Source organism: Schistocerca americana, chromosome 3 (genome assembly GCF_021461395.2).
Source record: "Schistocerca americana isolate TAMUIC-IGC-003095 chromosome 3, iqSchAmer2.1, whole genome shotgun sequence".
NCBI classification, from domain to species: Eukaryota; Metazoa; Arthropoda; class Insecta; order Orthoptera; family Acrididae; genus Schistocerca; species Schistocerca americana.
The window spans coordinates 295204768-295229692 of NC_060121.1; the positions used below are offsets into that span (position 1 = coordinate 295204768).

General features: G+C 42.9%; 1 protein-coding gene and 1 non-coding gene across 2 annotated transcripts in view; one reads left to right on the forward strand and one right to left on the reverse strand.

Annotated features, from left to right (window-relative positions):
• Nucleotides 1-24925, reverse strand: part of LOC124606038 (aromatic-L-amino-acid decarboxylase) — a 309333-nt gene that overhangs the window by 199677 nt on the left and 84731 nt on the right. The window contains exon 6 of the mRNA XM_047138002.1: nt 19821-20360. Within this exon, the coding sequence (XP_046993958.1) occupies nt 19821-20360 (540 nt within the window). The remainder of the gene's footprint in view (nt 1-19820; nt 20361-24925) is intronic.
• Nucleotides 15597-15668, forward strand: Trnaa-agc. Its single transcript has one exon. It is a non-coding gene; the product is annotated as a tRNA-Ala (tRNA).

Here is a 24925-nt window from a genome sequence, read left to right on the forward strand (position 1 = left end):
TTATTCGTGTGTTTTAAGGATTAAATTTTATTATAGTGAGATCAGCAGTGAAAGGAAAAATGAAGGGTATCTTTATACTGTGTTCGGAATATTCAGAAACTAATTGATGTGTTGGCAGAAGAGCCAACACCGTGTTGCTAGAGGAGGCCGAAATGCACGCGTTTAAGCTCACGCATACTGGCGTGAGGTCTGGAACAGTTAAAGGAGTTGAGTCTACTAAATAAAGTACGGAGTTGCTTGAATACTTGACTAATTGGAGAACATCGCTCTTGATGATACATTAATTATAATCTGGTAATGGCGCCTTGCTAGGTCGTAGCAAATGACGTAGCTGAAGGCTATGCTAACTATCGTCTCGGCAAATGAGAGCGTATTTGTCAGTGAACCTTTCCTAGCAAAGTCGGCTGTACAACTGGGGCGAGTGCTAGGACGCCTCTCTAGACCTGCCGTGTGGCGGTGCTCGGTCTGCAATCACTGACAGTGGCGACACGCGGGTCCGACGTATACTAACGGACCGCGGCCGATTTAAAGGCTACCACCTAGCAAGTGTGGTGTCTGGCGGTGACACCACACTAATCACTAGTTCCAGCTGAGAAGGATGGTGGAAATAATTGGTCGTGGCATTTTTTGAGTAGTCGTCCACGCATATGATTTATTGAATCCATGTGACACCTTTATCAGGATGACTGCGTAGGGATTCGAACTACCCTGCCTTCAAGTTCGAGACTAATGTGTTTACCACAGATCTATCTCGGTATGTTAGGATGAAACAAAGGGCGACTAAGAACTAGTCGCAGGAATCACGTGGAAAAACAGTCTCAGTGAATGATAAGAACCACTGACCATGTAAATCATTGGTGTCTAATGCCTCTGAGACCATTACTCGTATACAGGGTGTCCCAGAAATAATAACGAATATTCAGGGATGTACTGCGAATAATCATTTGAAGCAAAAAAGTCAAGTAACGACTGACTCTAAAACACGTTAGCCGTTACTTTACAAACTATGAGCACTTCTTCATCTTTGATACTGTGAAAAAAACCCCTTCTATTGCATGCTCTTTGCTTTCCATATTTTGTGAGGAGGTAGTATGGACCAAAGAAGAAAAAAATTGTCTGATAAACATGGGCTCTAAGACGCACATAGTAAGAACTACGAGCATTTGTTCATTAGATGAGATTTGTTTCATTGTAGCGACGATGCAGAGATACTCATAGCTCTTAAGTTATGAATTTTACAGCCCATGTTTACCAGACTTTTTTGCTTCGAATGATAGTTGTTGTCATATCCCTGATTATTGACCATTCCTGCTGGGATCCCGGTTTGAATCAGCCAGCTAAATGTTCCACCCCTCCCTACCGACCGCTCCGCCCGCCGCCCACACCAATGTTTAGCACTCAACTAAGCTCTTTAGAGTGATAATAATCAATACTATGTTTTCAAAGCGACTAAACACTATTTAGTTAACATTCAAACAGATAAGTCACCAACGATCACCCGCAATCGGTAGTGACAAAGTACACTATTGTGTGTGCTCTGCAGCGTTAATTTATGTTGCTAAGCGGTTTTCATCTAACTATGCCATCACCAAACTTTAACTGACCATTAGCATCTTAGAAGGTACAATAGTCGTGAACAGCATTGCGAAAGATGTTAGCCATGAAGAGGGCGTCACGAATGAAGAGAAAATGCCATCTTTGACGTTGCAGTGGTAATGCAGTTACAAACGTTAAACTGTAAATAAATATGAAATGAATAAACGAGGATAAAGTTAATATTACACTCGAAAATTACTGTGTGTATACAACAATTTAAATTAAATTAGGAATCCCAATAAAATAAAATTTGTCTTTAACGTCGGTACAGAAGAGAAGTATATGTAAAATATCTCGTCAAGCTGTACCCTAGCCACATACTAAATTCATTTTATTTGGACGGTTAATTTAATTTAATTTGTCTAATAGCCACCGTTTTTTCCGAATTTAGTGGTAATGTTTTTCTCATTTCTTCCCTTTACGTTTATTTATTGTTTAACGTTTTTAACTGCATTATCACTGCACTTTCAAAAATGATATTTAATCTGTGTTTGTGCCTCATTGTTGATGTGTATCATCTTTTGCAATATTGTTCATTAAAATTTGTTCCTTCTTTGAGGACCATGCCAATGGCCTTGCAGCAGTGGAAACATAGGTTCCCGTCATATCACCGAAATTAAACTTTGTCGGGCTTGGATAGCACTTGGATGGGTGACCGTTCAGTCTACCAAACACTGTTGGTAAATGGAATGCACTCAGCCCTTGTGACGCAAACTGCGAAGCTGCTTGATTGAGAAGTAGCGACTCCGGTCTCGTAAACTGACAGCAGCTGGCAGAGCTCATGCCCTCCATATCGGCATCCAGGGACGCCTATAGGCTGAGGATGACACGGCGGTCGGTCAGTACCGTTGGGCCTTCCAATGCCTGTCCGAACGGAGTTTTCGCGACGATAGTCAGCTAAAGTCTAATGATGGCTTTCTGAGCCGAAAACCGGTTTGTAATGACTTAGTTGCTCTACTAGGAAGCGACAACAAACGAATTATGTATTTTGTAAAGGCTCTGTAGAATTGTGACTGAACAATAATCGAACCCGCTGGTTTTTATCCAAAAAAGGTCTGATATTATCCTCAGGGTAATTGAGCAAGCAGTAAAGGAAACAAAAGAAAAATTCGGAGAAGGTATTAAAATCCATTGAGAAGAAATAAAAACTTTGAGGTTCGCCGATGACATTGTAATTCTGTCAGAGACACCAAAGGACTTGGAAGAGCAGTTGAACGGAATGAACAGTGTCTTGAAAGGAGGGTATAAGATGAACATCAACAAAAGCAAAACGAGGATAATGGGATGTAATCGAATTAAGTTAGGTGATACTGAGGGAATTAGATTAGGAAATGAGACACTTAAAGTAGTAAAGGAGTTTTGCTATTTGGGGAGCAAAATAACTGATGATGGTTGAAGTAGAGAGGATATAAAATGTGGACTGGCAATGGGAAGGACGCGTTTCTGAAGAAGAGGAATTTGTTAATATCGAGTATAGATTTAAGTGTCAGGAAGTCGTTTCTGAAAGTATTTGTATGGAGTGTAGCCATGTATGGAAGTGAAACATGGACGATAAATAGTTTGGACAAGAAGAGAATAGGAACTTTCGAAATGTGGTGCTACAGAAGAATGCTGAAGATTAGATGGGTAGATGACGTAACTAATGAGGAGGAATTGAATAGAATAGGGGAGAAGAGGAGTTTGTGGCACAACTTGACAAGAAGAAGGGACCGGTTGGTAGGGCATATTCTGAGGCATCAAGGGATCACAAATTTAGCATTGGAGGGCAGCGTGGAGGGTAAAAATCGTAGAGGGAAACCAAGAGATGAATACACTAAACACATTCAGAAGGATGTAGGTTGCAGTAAGTACTGGGAGATGAAGAAGCTTGCTCAGGATAGAGTAGCATGGAGAGCTGCATCAAACCAGTCTCAGGACTGAAGACCACAACAACAACAATTACCTCCAGCTTGGGAAGCAGAGATCTAAGATCTCATAATTCTTGCTTTCAGTGCTAGTATTTTCTTCAGATGTGTTTGACTGTTTCGGGCAGTTTACCATATCCTCATTAGATATCAACGACATCGGAAACGAACGGTGACAATCTAAAACAGATTATAACTCAGCTACGCTTGGACGACTCATTGTCCCTGCAGTAGCCAGTTTTCTTGCATCCGTAGAGACAGTCGTTACAGCAGACGGAAGCCACAAGTACGCGTGTTAGTGGTCATACTGCGTTGCTACCTGCTGTGCGCAACAGGTGCCGGCGTGCACGCGCTGGCAGCGGGCGGGCTGCCCCTGCTGGCCTTCCCCGCCACATCCGCACAAAGCGTCGCCGAGGTCGCGGAACTCCGCCATCCGCTCCCTTTTTTCTCCTTTTTTCTTTGTTTTCTCCCTGTGGCCGCTCGCTGCCTGTCTGACCGGTCGCTAGAGAGCCGCCGGGAATCCACACGCTGCGGGGGAATCCCTTGCCCCGGCTACGCTCTCCTTTTTGCCAGCAGCCGCGACCCCGACTAAATGCTCTGGACTTACCAGCAATTACACACAAAGATTTGCGAGAAGGTTTCATTTCCTGCCGCAAATCCACTATTCCCTACGCTCAGAGTACTGAAGAGCTGCCCAGTGTCTTCTGTAATACCAGAACCCGAGCAAATATTATGTTTACTAAATTTAATACCCCCCCCCCCCCTGAACCATAGACCTTGCCGTTGGTGGGGAGGCTTGCGTGCCTCAGCGATACAGATAGCCGTACCATAGGTGCAACCACAACGGAGGGGTATCTGTTGAGAGGCCAGACGAACGTATGGTTCCTGAAGAGGGGCAGCAGCCTTTTCAGTAGTTGCAGGGGCAACAGTCTGGATGATTGACTGATCTGATCTTGTAACCCTAACCAAAACGGCCTTGCTGTGCTGGTACTGCGGACGGCCGAAAGCAAGGGGAAACTACGGCCGTAATTTTTCCCGAGGGCATGCAGCTTTACTGTATGGTTAAATGATGATGGCGTCCTCTTGGGTAAAATATTCCGGAGGTAAAATAGTCCCCCATTCGGATCTCCGGGCGGGGACTACTCAGGAGGACGTCGCTATCAGGAGTAAAGGACTCACCAATTTAGTATTGGAGGGCAGCGTGGAGGGTAAAAATCGTAGAGGGAGACCAAGAGATGAATACACTAAGCAGATTCAGAAGGATGTAGGCTGCAGTACGTACTGGGAGATGAAGAAGCTTGCACAGTATAGAGTAGCATGGAAAGCTGCATCAAACCAGTCTCAGGACTGAAGACCACAACAACAACAACAACAAAATTTAATACTGGGTGTTTCAAAAAGAATATACGTATTTCCAATGCATATATTTATTAAACTTTAAGATATACGAATATGAAACTTTACACACATTTGTCAATAGCATCAAGAATCTCGTTACAAAATGCCGCACGTTTGCGTCTGTCATCAGGACGCAGAGCTTGTAACAGCTGTAACTTGTACGGCTTCATAACCAACCGACGTCTCAAAGCACGCCAACTTGTTGCTGTAGGCAGTTATAACTCCCGACTGGCACGTCGAGTTGATTTTGAAGGACTATGTTGGAAAGCAGTTTGAATTCGTGCAACATTTTCTTAAGGAACACGAGAGTGGCCAGGACTCTTTCCTTTACACACACATCCTGTATCTAGGAACTGTTGATAACATCTGCGAACGTCCCACGTCTGAACCTGAAACGTCTTTGCACTGTAATCACGGAATTGCACTTCGCAAACTCGAGAACACAAAATGATTTATGCTGCGGAGTAGCCATTTCAAACAAATGACGGTTACCAAGTAAAACAGAAGAGAACTAACATCTAGTGGCTATTAATATAAACTAGGCTATGTATTCGTTTCTCCAATAGCCTAGCCGAGGCGCAACGATCGATAGTTTGGACAAAATGATACTTTGTAATACGTATATTCTTTTTGAAACACACTGTATAATTCACACTCAGAAAGATCTCTTTGAAGTTTCTAGGTGAGAGGGACGGTTGAACTTATAGTCGTTTTAATTTTGACTCTCTAATGTTATAAGTGATTTGCCGATTTTAATTCATTTTCTGCCACCATTTTCGCGGTTTTGTAGCCTTTTCGGTTCTTTTCGTATGGTGCAGGTATCCAAACGGACAGCACGCTGTAAGTCATTGCTGTACCACTCTCATTGTACAAGAAATTACAAACCAGGAGCGTTTCTGTAGCCTCTTCTGTTGGCAGAAGGCAATCTGTGAATATCATTAGGCCAAGACAGCCTCTTCTGGGGATACTGACAGTTTCGCGGAAGATGGGATGTGACCCGCTCCACAGCAATTGAACGGCGGGCTGTACATGGGTCTTACGATTCACTGTCCTTCAGAGATGGTGGGTCACTCTGACCTTCGTCATTCAGACTTACCTGATCATACCACGGCCCATGCATAAACTGAAACTAGTAGCAATTTACTAAAGCGTGATGTACTGTCATGATGTTACACTACCGATAAGCCAGTGACCCAGCAGAAAATTAAGCAGTCCTAGTGTGTTGTTTTTGCATCACAAGAACGCCTTAGCTCACTCTGCACAAGACATTGTTTCACATGCTGCTCCTTTGAGCTATCACGGAGCGAGGTGACGCACTGGTTAACACACTGCACTCGAATTCTGGAGGACGACGGTTCAAACCCACGTCCGGCCATCCAGATTTAGGTTTTCCGTGATTTCCCTAAATTGCTCCAGGCAAATGTGGGGATTGTTACTTTAAAAGGGCACGGCTGATTTCCTTCCCCATCCTGGGCACAATCCGAGCTTGTGCTCCGTCTCTAATGAACTCGATATCGAAGGGACGTTAAACCCAATGTTCCTTTCTTCTTTGAGCTATCAAATTTAGCCTGACTCCCCTACATATCTCCTGACCTGGCATCCAGTAGCTTTTTCCTCTTTTCTCGGATAAAGAGACCATTGTCTGTCTGGCACTTCCAGAATTCAGCGTGGAACAAGCCCTGAGCATAAGAAATGCGGACTTTTACTGTCGAGGTCTCTGCCAAGTCACCCACCCAACGTTGGGAAAAATTTGTCACATTGAAGAGCGAATTTTAAGAGAATGAGCAACATCCTCAACAAGTATCCCTGTCGCAGTTTCATTTTTCTGAGGCAATAATTAAAACGTCATTACTATTCCTCGGGTACTCTGCAAGTCATCTTACAGTGCGTGGTGGAGTGTAATTCGAGTACCACTGTCTCTACCCTCATTCCTGTTTCAGTAACAATTGCTGCTAAGCCACTGTCAATTGTGTGATGGACACAACTATTCTCGTATTTGTGTGATGGACACAACTATTCTCGTATTGCTGTTGGTTATTGAAGTCACTGTAAACAGAGTTATGTTGTGAATCTGCAAAACAATAGCTTATAGACGAGGAAAATATGTGATTCATCTATGTAAGAACGAAGTTTTTGGAAAGGTACTTATGTGAGCAAATTAAGTATAATTTAGGCTGGACTTATAAGAAACGTATTTACCACATTTTGACGCTAATTTAGAGATTTTTCGAGATAGCAAAGGCGTATTAGTAACAACACTGATGCTCGTCTATTTAACTTAATATTAAGGCGGCTACATGTGATATATCAGAAGGCAAGGTGCTATAACGAATTTTTTGCCAGTAAGTACATATGCACATTATGCAATACATTGTAAGATGTATTATAATTTTTATTTTTTAAATAATATATTATTAGTAACAGTTAATTTTTTCTTTATAATTAACAGGTTCCAGAAACGCTATGTAATGATGTACCGTTAGCGTCACATATCACTAGGAGAATTTTTTTCATTTTCTGCCGCTATTTCATGGTTATTTTAGTGAATATTCTGGAGTGGTGTGTTTTTGAAGGTAGCCTTGCACTCACCACACTGTGTGTTCTGACTTCAGTAACGTTTCTATGGCCTCTTCTCGGCAGAAGGCAGTCTGTTAGGTCAACAGGGCCTCCTCTGGGGTTATGGACAGTTTCACAGAAGTTGGGCAGTGACCCGCTCCACGGCTATTGAACGTGGCGCAGGTGCCTGCACACCCCGTGGTCAGTGAATGCTGCAGCTAACCCACAGCCCCCAGAGAATAATTGAGCTTGACGTTTTACGTTGCTGCACCCATGTAAAAGCATCACGTGCCGCAGCACGATCCGTCAAGCACGGAAGAGTCAGTTGCTGTAGTTCGAAAAATTCAGCTAAGCCAAAAGTATTGAATCACCCTGGGCAGTGTTCTTGCTGCATAAGATTGACCAATAAGGAAAACAATGCTGAGGCCCAATATCAGCTTCGTGTTTAAAAATGCGCATCTTGTATGCAAAGGGATGGAAGTTACATGTACTTTCACCTGCTTTGGAAATTTCGCAACAGTTCTCGCCCAGTACATTACCGACACCATGGAGTCCCCGCATCTATATAGAGTTTTCTGAAAGTACTGAAGTGAGGGCTGTGAAGTTGGATTCAGGGCATTTCTGCTCGGGTCGTTGCAGAGAGAGTCATCTCTAGCTGCTGTCAGGCGCTGATCGGGGCACTTTCTCCGTATAGTGGAATGCAAGCCTCGCAGTTGCAGTTAACGCTATACTTATTGTGAGCAGCTCGTTACCCGCTCATTACTTGCTAGCTTTCCTTTGCTTGGTTTGGTTACAATTTATGGCTTATTGTTGTAACGTTAACCTCGATTTCGTGAGGTGCACTGATACGCAGATCTTGCTGCGCTTACTCCACTTAGTTTTCCACTCTTTTCGGTACCTCCCCACTGTGTTAGTTAGCATCACATTGTAATTTGATGTGAGTTCATTTTCATTGTGGTTTATGTCGATTCTCAGAGCAAATAAACAACAGTTAATCTGTCTTCTCCTAGATTTCAAGATTCTTTAAACTGTCCTACAACTTGTCCTTGATAGGCGACCCACTAAAAAATAAGTATAACAACTTGTACACCCAGTTAGTTCGCTTCACAATGTCGCCGTGGTCCTTAACTACCGTGGCCAACTAGCAACGGGCATTTCATTCCCTCATTCTACGTCAGTTATTTTGTGACAACAATGAGCACTGCACTCGTTGATCTTGTGTTAGTACACGTTGGCTTCATTAACCAGGATCTAGAACTTCCGAAAGTTTATGGTGCACCAATTCAAATATCTCTTTCATCATTCTCTAATTTTATATTAAGGGAATTTATAAGTAGACATATGTGAGATGGGACAGCACGCTGGTTGACTCAAGAAATGTACGCTCTTGGATTTGTAACAGTAGAACATAGTGATAAGCAACGCCTCTCGTGTAACGTCCACCACGGATTTTGATGAGCATCACCGTTGCGCTTTAGTGTTTCTGGATCGAACACATGACGAAATGCACAGCTCTTTTTTCGATCTTCTCAAATTCGTCAATCAGTCCTGTCTAGTGAGGTACCCTGACTGATCAAGAGCACTCAAGCATCGGTCGAACAAGGTTTCGTAAGCCGGCTGTTTCAGAGGCGGTCGACACTTTTTGAGGTCTGCCTTTCCTACGATCAGTTTTGTGCAGTCGTTCGACCTTAAATCGCCTCATCCTCAAATAAATACTACAGAGGGCCAAAAAGCGAAAAATGTTCTGAACTTGGAACAATGTTTTCTTCTTTTCTTCGTGGTAAAAAGAAAGGTAGGATACCAGTGTCTCGAAAAATAATCCAGTTAAAGGCCTCGGGAATCGGGAAGATCTTAAAATACCACATACAGAATTCCGTGTAAGTACTGCTTGATGCCGCAGGTTTGTGCGTATACGGGGCCTCTCTATAAGACAAATTATATCACTGGTACGGAGACAGTCATGAGATTTGAGATTTTACTGACAAGGAAAACTGACCTTCCCCCCCCCCCCCCCCTCCCCTCAGGTTTAGCGGCAAAATGGCCCAGTGGATAGCCGTCAAAAACTGAACATGAAGCCGGCCGGGGTGGCCGAGCGGTTCTATGCGCCTTAGTCCGGAACCGCGCGACAGCTACGGTCGCAGGTTCGAATCCTGCCTCGGTCATGGATGTGTGTGACGTCCTTAGGAAATAAACGATATCGGAATTGAAAAACAACTGCTATCACTTAGTAGCGGAAAAGCATCCGGACCAGACGAGGTACCCTTAAGATTCTACAGTGATTATGCTAAAGAACTTGCCCCCTTTCTATCAGCAATTTATCGTAGATCGCTGGAAGAACGTAAAGTACCTAGCGACTGGAAGAAAGCGCAGGTCGTTCCCATTTTCAAGAAGGGTCATAAATCAGATGCGAATAATTATAGGCCTATTTCGCTTACGTCAATCTGTTGTAGAATAATGGAACATGTTTTGTGTTCTCGTATTATGACGTTCTTAGATAATACAAATCTCCTTCATCATAACCAACATGGATTCCGCAAACAGAGATCATGTGAAACTCAGCTCGCCCTATTTGCCCAAGAAATTCACAGTGCCGTAGACACTGGCGAGCAGATTGATGCCGTATTCCTGGACTTCAGGAAGGCATTTGATACGGTTCCGCACTTACGTTTAGTGAAAAAAATACGAGCTTACGGAATATCGGACCAGGTTTGTGATTGGATTCAGGATTTCCTAGAAGAAAGAACACAACGTGTCATTCTTAACGGTTCAAAATCTGCAGATGTAGAGGTAATTTCGGGAGTACCGCAGGGAAGCGTGATAGGACCTTTATTGTTTACAATATACATAAATGACTTAGTTGACAACATCGGTAGCTCCGTGAGGCTATTTGCAGATGACACGGTTGTCTACAAGAAAGTAGCAACATCAGAAGACTCGTACGTACTCCAGGAGGACCTGCAGAGGATTAATGCATGGTGCGACAGCTGGCAGCTTTCCCTAAACGTAGATAAATGTAATATAATGCGCATACATAGGGGCAGAAATCCATTCCAGTACGATTATGCCATAGGTGGTAAATCATTGGAAGCGGTAACGACCGTAAAATACTTAGGAGTTACTATCCGGAGCGATCTGAAGTGGAATGATCACATAAAACAAATAGTGGGAAAAGCAGGCGCCAGGTTGAGATTCATAGGAAGAATTCTAAGAAAATGTGACTCATCGACGAAAGAAGTAGCTTACAAAACGCTTGTTCGTCCGATTCTTGAGTATTGCTCATCAGTATGGGACCCTTACCAGGTTGGATTAATAGAAGAGATAGACATGATCCAGCGAAAAGCAGCGCGATTCGTCATGGGGACATTTAGTCAGCGCGAGAGCGTTACGGAGATGCTGAACAAGCTCCAGTGGCGGACACTTCAAGAAAGGCGTTACGCAATACGGAGAGGTTTAGTATCGAAATTACGAGAGAGCACATTCCGGGAAGAGATGGGCAACATATTACTACCGCCCACATATATCTCGCGTAATGATCACAACGAAAAGATCCGAGAAATTAGAGCAAATACGGAGACTTACAAGCAGTCGTTCTTCCCACGCACAATTCGTGAATGGAACAGGGAAGGGGGATCAGATAGTGGTACAATAAGTACCCTCCGCCACACACCGTAAGGTGGCTCGCGGAGTATAGATGTAGATGTAGATGTAGATGTAGGTTAGTTAGGTTTAAGTAGTTCTAAGCTCTAGGGGACTGATGACCTCAGTCCCATAGTGCTCAGAGCCATTTGAACCATTTGAACCGAACATGAAAACAAGAGGAAGCTGTACTGAACTGTGAAAAAAGAAGCAAAATAGAAACAGCGGAAAGTCGAATCTCAACATGTGCAACACTGAGCAGCCTACAAGAACAACGGTGTCGTGGTGTGTGGTTGCGGCAGATCTGTGTTGAAAACTCTCTCGTGCCCCTTTTTTCACAAATTTATGAACTGTCTACCCGGTCATTGACGTGCCTGTTCTCTTTCTGTAGTCTTGCTATTGTCATACTATAAATTGGTTGTAGAATATGAGTCATGTGGTAAGAATATATTTCCGTCGCAAGTGAATGTAATGAATAGTGAGAGCAGACGAGATGCCTCATAGATCTCTCACAGAAATGAAAACAACAAATAAATGGGTGTGAACTATGTTACAACAAAGGAAATCAAGAGTCAGAACTTCAAAAACGGAACGCAAGAGGCATGACATGTAGTACTTTTGTAGAACAAATAGGAGGTATGTACGTGTTGAGGTCCCTTCGTTACACGTTGGTGTTGCAAACGGACGTTACACCGCAATACAGACACAAATTTGAATCAGTGAACAGACACGTTAATGACCGGACGGACAGACACAATTCTGAGGGGGAAAAAAGGGACAGTGGAGCCCTGATCTCTCCTTTCGCTGTCCATCACCGTGGACTTCACGGTAATTCAAAATCGCTCGATATTGCTTATGTTGATCTTCGACCGTTCACTGTTTCTATTTTGCTTCTTTTTTCCACAGTTGAGGACGCCCTCTTCCTATTTTCAAGCTTGATCTGTTTTCAGTTTTTGACGGGTTATCCTATGAGTCTTCTTACCACTAAATCTGAGGAGACTGCGATGGTGAGTTTCTCTTGCGAGAATTTCGTCAACCTCCAGAGGGCTGCGCTCTTACCCTCCACACCAGATCGGAAACACCGACGGGAAGCTCGTCTGTTAGCGAAGGCCGAGCAATGCGGTAGTGGATTGTAGAAATATGAAAACTGTCTCATCAAGAACAACTGGATATTAAAAGCAAAGAATTACGTGTTGTTAGCAGTTACTGCAGAGGGAGGAAAGCTAGTAGCCTTCCACTCCCCCCCTCCCCCCTTCCCACCGTCCACAGCTCATGGTCTAGTGGCTAGCGTTGCTGCCTCTGGATCACGGGGTCTCGGGTTCGATTCCCGGCAGGGTTGGGAATTTTCTCTGCCCGGGGGATGGGTGCTTGTGTTGTCCTCATCATTTCATCATCATCATCACACGTGTCAGTTGATATATTGAATTGAGTTAAAAACTGAACTATGTAAAATTTGGGACGGGCGCTGATGGCCGCGCAGTTGAGCGCTCCACAAACCAAACATCATAATTCCCCCCCCTCCCCTTCTAACACGCACTGATGGAAAGAAGTCGCAACACCATAAGAAAATTAATGTAGAGTAATTTAATTTCGGGAATACGTTTTTCTGCGTAACATATTTATTTACTTGAAAACTCTGAAAGATCACATGTTAATGTAAGTGCGACATAAGCCATTGAAAACGTGAAGTTCTGGTACATTAGTAATCAGTATAATCGTCAGAATGTTGCATGCAAGCATGCAAAAGTGCGTGCATTGTTTGTGCAGGTACCAGATGTCAGTTTGTGGGATGGAGTTAAATGTCTGTTGCAGTTGGTCGGTCAATACAGCGACGGTGCGTGCTTGTTGTAGCTGATGCAAGGCAACATTTCGACACTCTATAGAACAACTTGGGTTACAACAGCGGTATGTGGACGAGCGTTATCCTGTTGGAGAACACCCCCTGGAATGCAAATGCTGCTCAGGAATGGTAGCGGAAAAGGTCGAACCATCAGACTGACGCACACAATTGCAGTCATGATACGAGAATGCTCCTGCTGTCATACGAAATCACACACCAGAGCATAAACCCAGGTGTAGGACTATTGAGTCTGGCAGGCATCCCCGAAGTAATCAATTTGTGACAATCCGTTGTGTCACTGTGTTGCCAATTGCTGCTCGATTTGCTGCTGAAGACGCATTACGATGAGCCACAGCCATACTCTGAACACGATGCTCTTCACTCACTGTAGTTCAAAATGGCCGTCCGGAGCCCGGGCATCTTGCGACCGTACATCCCTGTGACCACCGCTGCCAGCAGTCACGTGCAGTGTCTACATTCCTGCCAAGTCTTTCTGCAGTATCGCAGAAGAACATCCAGCTTCTCGTAGCACTACTACAGCACCTCGTTCAAACCCAGTGAGGTGTCGATAATGGCGTCTTTGTCACTTTAAAGGCATTCCTGGATAACATCAACTCACCACGTTCAATCTCAGAGGCAATTGACGCTCAAAGCCGTAATAGAGTGTGCTTAAAACTAATCTGATTTACATCCTCATAGTGGCGCTACTAGCGCTGCTCTCAAACGACTGGTGTGAAATTTGATCAGACATCTTTCAGATGTAGAAACACACCTACCAACTTCCGTTTATGTCGCACAAGTCCTAGGTGCTGCGATTTTTTTCCCGTCACTGTAGTAGAAAAGGGTAGAAATTTTCCCAAATAAAATTATTCTAAGTGGTAGGCATTCACTGTCAAAGAAAAGACTGGATGACGACAGAATTAATGATGGACCGCCCAGCTACTATTTATACTCGCAGACCTAATACATGCCTTTAAATGTCTCCTTATACCTGAAGGAAAGGCTAAAGGTATGGCTTCAAAACTACAGGTTCTTACTGTCCTCGTAAACAATCGGTTTCAAAACCATCTCCCAACACATAGGCTTGTAGAAGGGGATCTTCTACCCACGTCATCGTGCAAGATTAAGAAGTTATTGATCAGTCCTATGTGTGTGTGGATTCTCTCTTCACGTGTACGGGATATATAAACTTTTCCCCACTGAGTTTCTCTAGTTTTTACCTCCTCGAAATAATGGGTTTCCATAATGTAGCTTGTGTTCGAGCATATGCAGCAATAATTATGAATGTAAAAGTAAAGCAATCCGGACTTATAACGAGAAGCACGCTATATGGACACCAGCGCACATTTTGCTGTGTCTTATGGGGTATGAAAAAAGACACAGAGACAGGCAAAGTATCTTTTAGACAGAAAATAAATTTTAGGAAATAATACTGCTTACCCAATGGAATAACTAGTTGGTAGGCCATTACTAAGTACAGCTAATGCTGCCTGTAGCCTACATTGTGAGATAAACAAAAGTGTGTTTCTAGAAGTTTTGTCAGTGATGAATATTTTGCGAAGTGGTAGTGTAGACTAATTGGAATAAAACTGTCAATATAATATGAGTCCAATATTTATTGGTTTCAGATATGCAGCTGTTAGAACGTAACCCAAACAAATACCCACACAAGGTTCTAAGCAAAGGCAAAAGATTAAGTTCAAAGTCGATTTTCATAAATTACAACACTAACTTCTATGCACTTTCAGTTTCTCTTGAAAACGCATCGAGTAGCTCTTCGGGAGGTCGTCTTGTGGTTCTTTTATCACAGAAACAATATTCATAATACAAGCAGTTAGTTCGTCTCCTGTGTTTTGGTTTTGTTTATAGACTTCGTCTTTCTACCATCCATACAGGCAAAAAGTTTCGTTGACATTAGTGTCCAAGAAACGTCACCATTTCTGCCGACCCATCTTCTGGAGAATACAGATGATGTCACCTGATGACTAGAATCTGCAGGGGCCCCGACATGCTGGAAGAATATGTGCTTCTACGTAGGCAAGAAAAGTCTTTTCCAGTAATGCTGAAAGCTAGTCTCCGTGTTATTAACAGTGTTGCCTTCATAAAAGAACAGCAAGATGGCTTCAGAAGAGCTACACGTGATGTTTTCAAGAGAATTTGGAATTGTCTTGAAGTCGAAGGTGGAATTTATTAAAATCAAGTTTTACCATTGTCACTTCAAAAGAAATGTTCACCATTAAATTCAAAAGCCCAACTTTTTTTCTACATCTCTGCTGTTCACAGAGATCATAGAAACGGTCTTCCTGCTTGCATTCAAATTCAGTTCAACTTGTTTCCGCAAATAGCGTTGTCGTAGCACTCTGCCAAGACGGTTGCTTTACTTTAAGTTCGTCTGAAGCTACACAGAGTTCTGTACGAAGAAATGGGACACATTCAGAGTCTTTACTGGTCTCATACAGATATTATTTTATGTATATAGACTGAAGCGGTGAGTTAAAATTTGTACCAAAATCCGGGAATCGAACACGGGTTTCCTCCTTAATAGGCACGTAAGTTAGCCACTAAGCCACGTTGCCACAGGGTGAATTTAACTGGGACGGCAGTAAGAATTAGGATCGAGGAGGGACACGTACCATGGTAATCCGTGCTGTTGTCCGAATTGCTGTGCCAAGGTGGCTTAGTGGCTAACGCACCTGCCTAGCAAGCAGGAGACCCGGGTTCGATTCCCAGCTTTGGTACAAATTTCCACTCTCCGCTTCAGTTGTATAAATTAAAACAGAGTTCGGTGTTGTGAAAACGAGACAGTGGCAAATATTCACACAAGACTGAAGAACGCGTTGATCGCAGGTACAGTTAGTCGTTGCGCAAAAGCAGTTTATCTGAGGAAAGTAGACTTGACGACACTAGACCTCCCGCGCAACAGCAACCCGACTACCGCACAGGCTTCCGACAATGTGCAGCATGTTCACATCATGATTTTGGCTGACAAACGGATAACAGTTAACGAACTGTCAATCCGAAACGAAGTAGGAGAGGCGAGTGTGTGCAGAATATTGAGACAGTTTAAGCTGAAAAAGGTTTGCAAGAAGTGGGTTCCAAGAATGTTGAGCCGGCCGCGGTGGTCTCGCGGTTCTAGGTGCGCAGTCCGGAACCGTGCGACTGCTACGGTCCCAGGTTCGAATCCTGCCTCGGGCATGGATATGTGTGATGTCCTTAGGTTATTTAGGTTTAAGTAGTTCTAAGTTCTAGGGGACTGATGACCACAGCAGTTGAGTCCCATAGTGCTCAGAGCCATTTGAGAGCCAAGAATGTTGACGGTTACCCACAAAGAAGCTGGAAAGAATCGTTCAGCGAATTTTTGGAACAGTACGAGAATTCTGGAGACGACTTCCTTGCAAGAAATCTGACAGGAGATGAAACCTTGTTACATCCTTTTGAACCAGAGACGAAATGGCATCATGCAAACTGCCCCATCTGCATGAAACACGATGGCTATATTTATTTTTTAGTACTGTTCCTTGTGGACGAGCCACAAGAAAGCACTGTCAGTTCTGATCCGTATGTGGTTATCCTAAAAAAAAAGAAAAAAAAAAGAAAACAACTACCGCGACTACAAAACTGACACACCCATCGTACAATCCTGATTCTCGGTAAATTGAATAAACTCCTTCGTGGAATGAGATTTGAAAACACTTCTATGTGAAGACTATTTAGGTAGTTAGTTCCATGTTCAGTAGATCATCTGAACGATTGTTTCATATAAATGATGTGGAGCGAGTCCGTTAACAGGTAGACATAATATACGATTAGTGTCAGAGTAAATTAAGACATTATGTTTTAGTCATTCTCATGGCAGTATACTCAGAACAAGTGGTTTTTTTTTCAAGCTACCAGTTTTTAAATAAAATTTCGTCCATGAAACAGGAGGAATGGTCCAGTAGAAATGATTTTAGGTTATGTTTAAAACTTGTTTTCCTACCTGGCAGAGAATTTATGGCATAGGATAAATGACGAAAAAGTTTAGTTCCTGCATACTTAACGCCTTTCTGGGCCAATGACAGCTTTAATAGAGGGTAATTTTTCCACTACTATCGTAGGTATTGATATCGCTACTTTTCTCATTTTGTGACGGATTATTTATGATGAATTTCATAAGCGAATATATTTACTGTAATGCAGTTACAAGCCCAACTCCCTCAAGAGAACCTACGTGACGACAGCACGTGAACTAGAGTTATTCTTACTGCTCCCTTTTGCGCAATCAATACTTTCTTTCTAACTGATGACTTAACCCATAAAATTATTCTCTAAGACATTACTGATTGGAAATATGCACAATGTGTCAGAAGATTGATTTGTTTGTTTCCAGTCATACAGAAAGCAACAGTAGCTGAACTTAATTGCTTGAGAAACTCAAAACTATGCTTCTTCCAATTCAAAGTTTTCATCAATATGCATACCCAGAAATCTGGAGCTTTCTACCCAATAAGCTGACTCCTTCTCATGTGCTACATCAGTTACTGCGTGTTTTCTCAACAAATATGGTGAGACCATTTCCAGAGAACTACCCAATAATTCTTTGAAAAATTTCATTAAGAATCTCTTCTATTGCTATCTCTCTAACGGGTTTTATTGTGACACTAGTACGTTTGAAGGAAGTACCAATTTTGCTTGCTGAATATGAAGTGGAAGGTCATTCACATATATAAGTGAACGGGAGTGGAGCCAAAATTGCACCCTGTTGGACTGAATTTGTCATTTCTCCCCAGTCACTAAAATTTTCTATCTTTCCCACACTGTCTGAATTACGCATTAGGTTTTTTTGCCTTCTGTTTGTGAAGTGTGATTCAAACCAACTGTGTGTAAAGCCATCAGTTCCAAAAAGCTTAACTTTTTCTAAGAATTTAACCTGCCCTGTACAATCGAAAGCCTTGGGAAGGTAGAGAAATACTAAATGGCTAAATTTGATTATTTAAGGTTAGTAATATTTTGTAGGTAAATGTGTAAATAGCATTCTCTGTTGAGTAACTGATCCGGAATGACCTATGTTACGCTACTAAATCTTTTCTATTTCAGTTTGCAACTAGTTTTCGTCACATAATTTTTTCGATTATTTTGGAAAAAATATGTCAGTTAAGAAATTCGACGATCATCGTTTGAAGTCTTTGTCACCTTTGTTATAACCAGGCATAACAGTTTCAAATTTTGACCTCCCTGGAAAAATTTCCGTGCCAGTGATGGATTAGATATGTTAGTAACGACACAATTTATTAAGTTAGAACAACTTTCCAGGCTGTTAAACTGAGGCTCAAACGTCTGGTTCTGACTTCTACCGAGCAGCTATACAGGTCTTAGTTTCACGGTGGCGTAAGGCAGTTGAGAGGGACGGAGATTTAGTGTAAAAATGACACTGTCTCTCAAGAATGACAAGTTGTAAAAGTGTCGAAGGTATGTAAAATAAATAGAATGTTTAATAAAAACATTGTGGATTTCTTTTGGATTGACGCTCATATGTAAATCATCTGCCTTTGTTGAGCACCCTCTGTGATGATTTGTTTGGATTACTTTCTAACAACCGTATCCCTGTAATCAATAAAAATTGTATACATTTCACAATGAGGTGACAAAAGTCATGGGATAACAATATGTACACACACAGATGGCGGTAGTAACGCGTTCGCATGGTACAAAAGGGCAGTGTATAGGCGGAGCTGTCATTTGCACTCAGGTATTTCATGCGGAACGGTTTCAGACGTGATAACGGCCGCACGACGGGAATTAACAGGCTTTGAAGACGAAATAGCAGTTAGAGCTTGCACATGCGACATTTCATTGCGGAAATCGTTAGGGAATTCAGTGTTCCGACATCCAGATGTCAAGAGGGTGTCGATAATACCAAACATCAGGCATTACCTATCACCGCGAAAAACGCAGTGACCGACTGCCTTCACGTAACGACAGGCAGCAGTGGCATTGGCGTAGAGTTGTCAGTTCTAACACACACAAGCAACACTGCTTGAAATAACCGCAGAAATCAATGTAAGACGTAAGACGAGCGTATGCGGTAGGACAGTGCGGCGAAATTTGGCGTTAATGGGCTACGGCAGCAAACGACCGAAGTGAGTGCCTTTGCTAACAGCACGGTATCGCCTGCAGTGCCTCTCCTGGGCTCATGACCATATCAGTTGGACAACGTCACAAGGTCAGATGAGTCCCAGCTTCAGTTGGTAAAAGCTGATGGTAAGGTTCGTGTGTGGCGCTGGCTCCTCAAAGCCGTACACCCAAGCTGTCAACAAGGCACTGTGCAAGCTGGTGGTGGCCCCATTATGTTGTGGGCCGTGTTTAAATGGACTGGACTGGTTCCTCTGTTCTAACTGAACCGATGGTTGACTCGAAATGGTTAAGTTGGGCTGCTTGGAGACCATTTTCAGTCATTCATGGACTTCGTGTTCCCAAAAAAAAGTGGAATTTTTATGGACGACAATGCACCATGTCAGTGGGCCTCAACTGTTGACGATTGGTTTGAAGAACATTCTGGACAGTTCGAGCTAATGATCTGGCCACTCATCGAACAGATATGGGACGTAATCTAGATGTCAGTTCGTGCAGAAAACCCAGCGTCGACAACATTTTCGCAGTCATGGACGGCTATAGAGCCAACACGACTCAGTACCTCTGCAGAGGACTTCGAACGACTCCTTGAGTCCATGCGACGTCGAGTGCTGCACTACGCTGGACAAAGGGAGATCAGTCACGATATTTTGTCACCTCAGAGTATGTGGAATGTTTTACTCAACCGAGCCCATAATAGTATCACCTCGTAAAATATTTACTACTTACGCTTCCTGAAACACAGCGTATACTAATCTTGCAGAAACCTGGGCACTGACCTTGACCTCGTTGCAGACCTCGAAGCGCGAGTCCTTGCGCACGAGCGCCTCGAACGCCTTGGCGAGCTCGATGTGGTGCCTGATGTAGGCCTGCAGGCCGCTGATGCCGTACGAGCGCAGCACGAACCACAGCTTGAGCGAGCGGAAGCGGCGCGACAGCGGCACGCCCCAGTGGCGGTAGTCGATGGTGGCGTCCGAGTACCCGTGCTGCAGGTACAGCGGGTCCACCACGAGCGCCGACGTCAGCCGGATGCGGTCGCGCACCCACATGGTCGAGCAGTCGAAGTTGACGAGCAGCCACTTGTTGGGGTTGGTGTTGAACGAGTCGGCGTACTCGATGCCGCGCAGCAGCGGCTTCAGCTCGGGGCAGATGAAGGCGTTGCCGGCGTACGCGCCGTCCACGTGCAGCCACACGCACGGGAAGCTGCGGCACACCGGCCCGATCTCCTGCAGGTCGTCGAACGAGCAGCACGACGTCGTGCCCAGCGTCGTCGACACGAAGAACGGGATGTGGCCCAGCGCCTCGTCCTCCTCCATCGCCTGCACACACGGACGCAAAACGTGCTCGCTCAAACGTGTCAGAGGTAGAGTTTGTAATGGATCTGGGAGATGTGCTATTTTCTACTGGATTTGTCGATACCAAATCTGATGAGGGAGGTTGTAAATGTTCTCTTATATTTTTGTCAGAATATTTTTTGTGGATTGTAATTTGCCTTATTTTATGCTAATTTGCTTATATGTTCGAGTGTGACAGCATATTGATTAATATTAGTAGATGTGACGAATAATATCAAAGAGACTGGTTACAAGTGGAAGCTTGTGTGTTGTGTCAAATGTCTTTGACTCTGGTCATCTTTGGCCGTAGTCAGTCGGCAGTGAACACTCGGTGTGCGACGGTGGAACAACGTACAGGTCCCCGTTATAATAATTTGCAAGTGACCAGCAAAAATGAGTTATTCTACGATTATTTCATATAAACATCAAGAAGGAAGCACTTTCAGAAAAATGGTATTTGAAGCACCAAAAATGAGGCAAACGCATTGACCCAGGACATTTCCGCAGCCGACAAAACAGCATTATGGAATCATACATCCACTAGACGACTGAAGCCAACGCAAAAAAGTCAAATATCATCTTATAAACATCCACGGAAAAGTGAGTACTGTCACGAGATATGCTAAATTGAAGTATATAAAAATAGTGAGCATATTTCAAGTTGCTCTTCATCAATGTTATGATTCGGAAGCTTTGGTACACTACATAAATGATGAAGTAAATGGTAGGATTACTGGTGCTGTTGGTAGCAATAGTAGAGAAAGAGACATAAATGAATATGGAAGAGAGAAACTGGGAACCGACAACTTCGCTTTGTTTCTATTCGTCTGTTTTGCGCATAATTTGAACCATACATCATTTAGTGTCAGTCCATTGTGTATTTTAGATCTTTATAAAATATAACATGCATTTCACACGAAAAAAATTTGCTGCTTAAGTACATTCTGCGATCTTAAATAATCAAAACAATTACCTTTGATGCAAATGCAGTTTACAAGCACATAGAAAAATTTATGTGATTATTGTTGTTGCTATGTACACAATATCAAATTCTTCATCATGGTCAAAGGCAAGAGTTTCCTTTTATAATTCGTAAGTGCGAAAGCTGTTTGGCGATAACAGACACGTGTTTTATATAAGCTCAACCAACTATTAAATTAGTGTTTGATATGTTTCTGTATTGCATTTTTTTCTCTTTTCCAATTAACTGCGTTTTCTAGGCCTATATAATATATTTCGTACAACATTCATCTGTTTCACATTACAAATCCACTATTTTCGAATAAAACCTAACCTGAACTATGACAATTTTGATTTTGCTGTAGCTACTGTTTTCTCTAAGTAACAGACAGGACGTAGCTACGGAAGACAAAAATGTTCCATAGGTTACGCGGTGCTTTGTATATCCGACGTAGTTTCTACGTGGATCACCGCTTCTAGTTTCTACGGCAATTTAGCAAAACACTGACTGCGTACGCAAAAAAAGCGATAGTAATGAGTTAACTCCCGATAGTTACGCAACACGCGTAACGTACGGGCAACGTAATTACGATCGTAACAGACCAAAGCTACTAGGAAAGCTACCGTAGTCTTCGCTCACTTACTATATTCTACAGTAGCCTACGGTAGTTTTGCAATTCTAGACAAAGACAAATGCATCTACATCCAAGCCACCTCGCTGTGTGTGGTGGAGGGTACTTTGTGTAACACTGGTTCGCTGGGTACACGATTGCCGGTATGACTCTAATTTTACCTTCATTGTCCTTTAGCAAGATATGCATAGGAGGAAACAATATGTTGCTCTTCCAGGAATGTAAACTCTCTGAACTATCAAGTACACGATACTGTGATGCAGAACACCTGTCTTACTACTGCAGTTGGTTTATCATCTCCATGATGCTTTCGTGTCTACTAAATGAATCTGTAACGTAATGCGCTGCTCTTCTTTAGGTCATTTTCTCTATCAATCCTATCTGGTACGCATCTCATAGTGACAAGGAACATTCAAGTACTAGTCGAACGACGGTTTTGTAAGCTCCGCTGTTTTTTGAGGGAATACATTTCCTAAGAATTCTTCCAGTGATTCTCAGCTTTCCCGCATTAGCTTCAAGTAGTCGTTGCACGTTAAATCGCCCCGTATGCATTCTCTCCTACACCTAATAAAAAGCTTATCCTGCACGACGAAATCCGTGATTTTACTACCGGACCTTTCTATCTCCGTATCTTTCCGCTACATCAGTGCTGATTCTCGTTCTTTAGCTTTTCTTTTGGTTTCCATTCCGTAGACTCCACCGGAACAACACGTAACTTCAGATCTCCCATTTTAAACATCTTACTCTGATTAAACACCAGAATCACTATTTCAGAACAACTATCTAACTTTTTTCCCAGTTCATAACTCTTTGGTACAGACCATTTACTGCATACATCCCTTTATCTATCACCTGCGCTGTTTGCATCACCATTGCACACGTGCAGTAATAAACACAGTACTTATGTCAATATTTTTCAATAACATATCTAAACATGTACAGCATTTGTTACAAAATCAAATAAATTCAATAAGTTTTAAGTAAATTATAATGATTTTATTCTTGTAAAATTCCAAGCACGAAGTATGAAAACTTCACAATCATCCTTGACGGTGAGAGATGAGGGGGTGAAAAAACAACACAGGAGAATAAAATTGCGCCTGGCTACCTGGACATTGGGTCAACACTTTTTGACCATCGTTCACAAGTGTTGTCTTTGAATCATCAGTCTTGACTGATGCCGACTTCATCTCCCCCTCTAACCACAAAATATAATTCTCACGGTTGAAATTTTCTGTTATCGTTTCCCTCTATGATCACAAAACTTAATCCACAACTTCGTCAGCGCAACCTTGGTATCTTCGGCCCATTTTTGTTTTGCATGATGGTATTGCGGTTGCTTTATTTATCTATCGTCATTTTTATTTGTATTCATTGTTGCTATCTGAGTGTCATTTTGTCTTCTGGAGATAGTAAGTGAAGCTGTGGACTCTAGAAAATGTAGTGCCGAGTGGAGAAATCGAAACATTTCCGACGTAGTTTTGTATTTGTATTAAATACAGGAATGACAGAAGCGGAGACAGACAGAAACATATACGCCATGTATGGAGATAAGGTGTATGGAGATAAAGCCATTAGACAAAGTACGGCAAGGAAATGGTTTTCCCGTTTTAAGGAGAATCGTTTTGACATTACTGACTCTCCACGTTTACGATGACCTCCGGCGTTTGATGCAGATCGTATAAACGCATTAATCCGCAATGCTCTACGTCATTGTACTACAGAACTGGCAAATGTGATGAACTGTGATCATTCCATCATTGTGCGAAATTTTCATGCAATGGTGAAGATTCAAAAATCGGGTGTATGAGTACCGCATGCTCTAAGCCAAAATCTCAAGAATCAGCTAGTGTTCATATGTGCATGTCTGCTTGCCCGTCATCCATTGCCTCGTGAACACATCGAGCATTCTTATCCCGTACCGTTATTGGTGACGATTAATGGTATCTTTATGCTAATATAAGAAAAAGAAAAGAATGGTTTAGCCCAAACAAATCAGTACCTTACAATACAAAGACTTGCGCCCATCCCCAAAAGATTATGTTATACATCTGATGGAATAGCGATGGTGTGGTGTACTACGAATTGCTTCCCAAAGTGTTAATTCACCCCCGCTCGCATTCTGCTAGCCTGACAAAACATTCTGTACGGGAGTTGAGTTGCGAAGCCATTCTGCAACCACCTCATTCACCCGATCCTGCATCTTCAAATTTTCACGTTTTCCACTCTTCATTGAACAACCTTCAAGAAACGTCCTTTCCCGATGAAAATGCGCTCGTAACATGTCTCGACGTGGTCTCTGTCTCAAAACAACGTGATTTATCCAGTCACGGAATCGAAAAGTTACCCCAGCGTTGGCAGACTGTTGTAAATAGTGAAGGAGAATATATTTATTAGACTATTCTTTTGTTATGTGTATCTGTTGTGTTTATTAAACTTATGGAAAATCGTTACGAACTTATGCGCGAACCCAATACGTCTGCTCGGTATCGTTGCTTCGAATTAGTTCGCAACTGCAGCTAGGCAACCCAGACAACACATCTCTAAAGCGGGCTGCTGATGTTTCGTGTCCCCGAACAGTAGCTGCAGCGAGTTCAAAAAAATTGTTCAAATGGCTCTGAGCACTATGGGATTTAACATCTGAGGTCATCAGTCTCCTACAACTTAGAACTACTTAAACCTAACTAACCTAAAGACATCACATACATCCATGCCCGAGGCAGGATTCGAACCTGCGGCCATATCGGTCGCATGGTTCCAGACTGAAGCGCCTAGAACCGCTCGGCCACACTGGCCGGCTCAGCGAGTTCAATAAACTGCACGCACATATTGGCGCTTGCTGCGTCAGAAACAGTTCTTATATTGAGACCATGCAAAGTGAGTTAAAAATTTTGAGAGACGCTCTATCCACTGATACGTGTTTGTTTTCTCTCTGACATAGAGGTTTCACATAGTCAT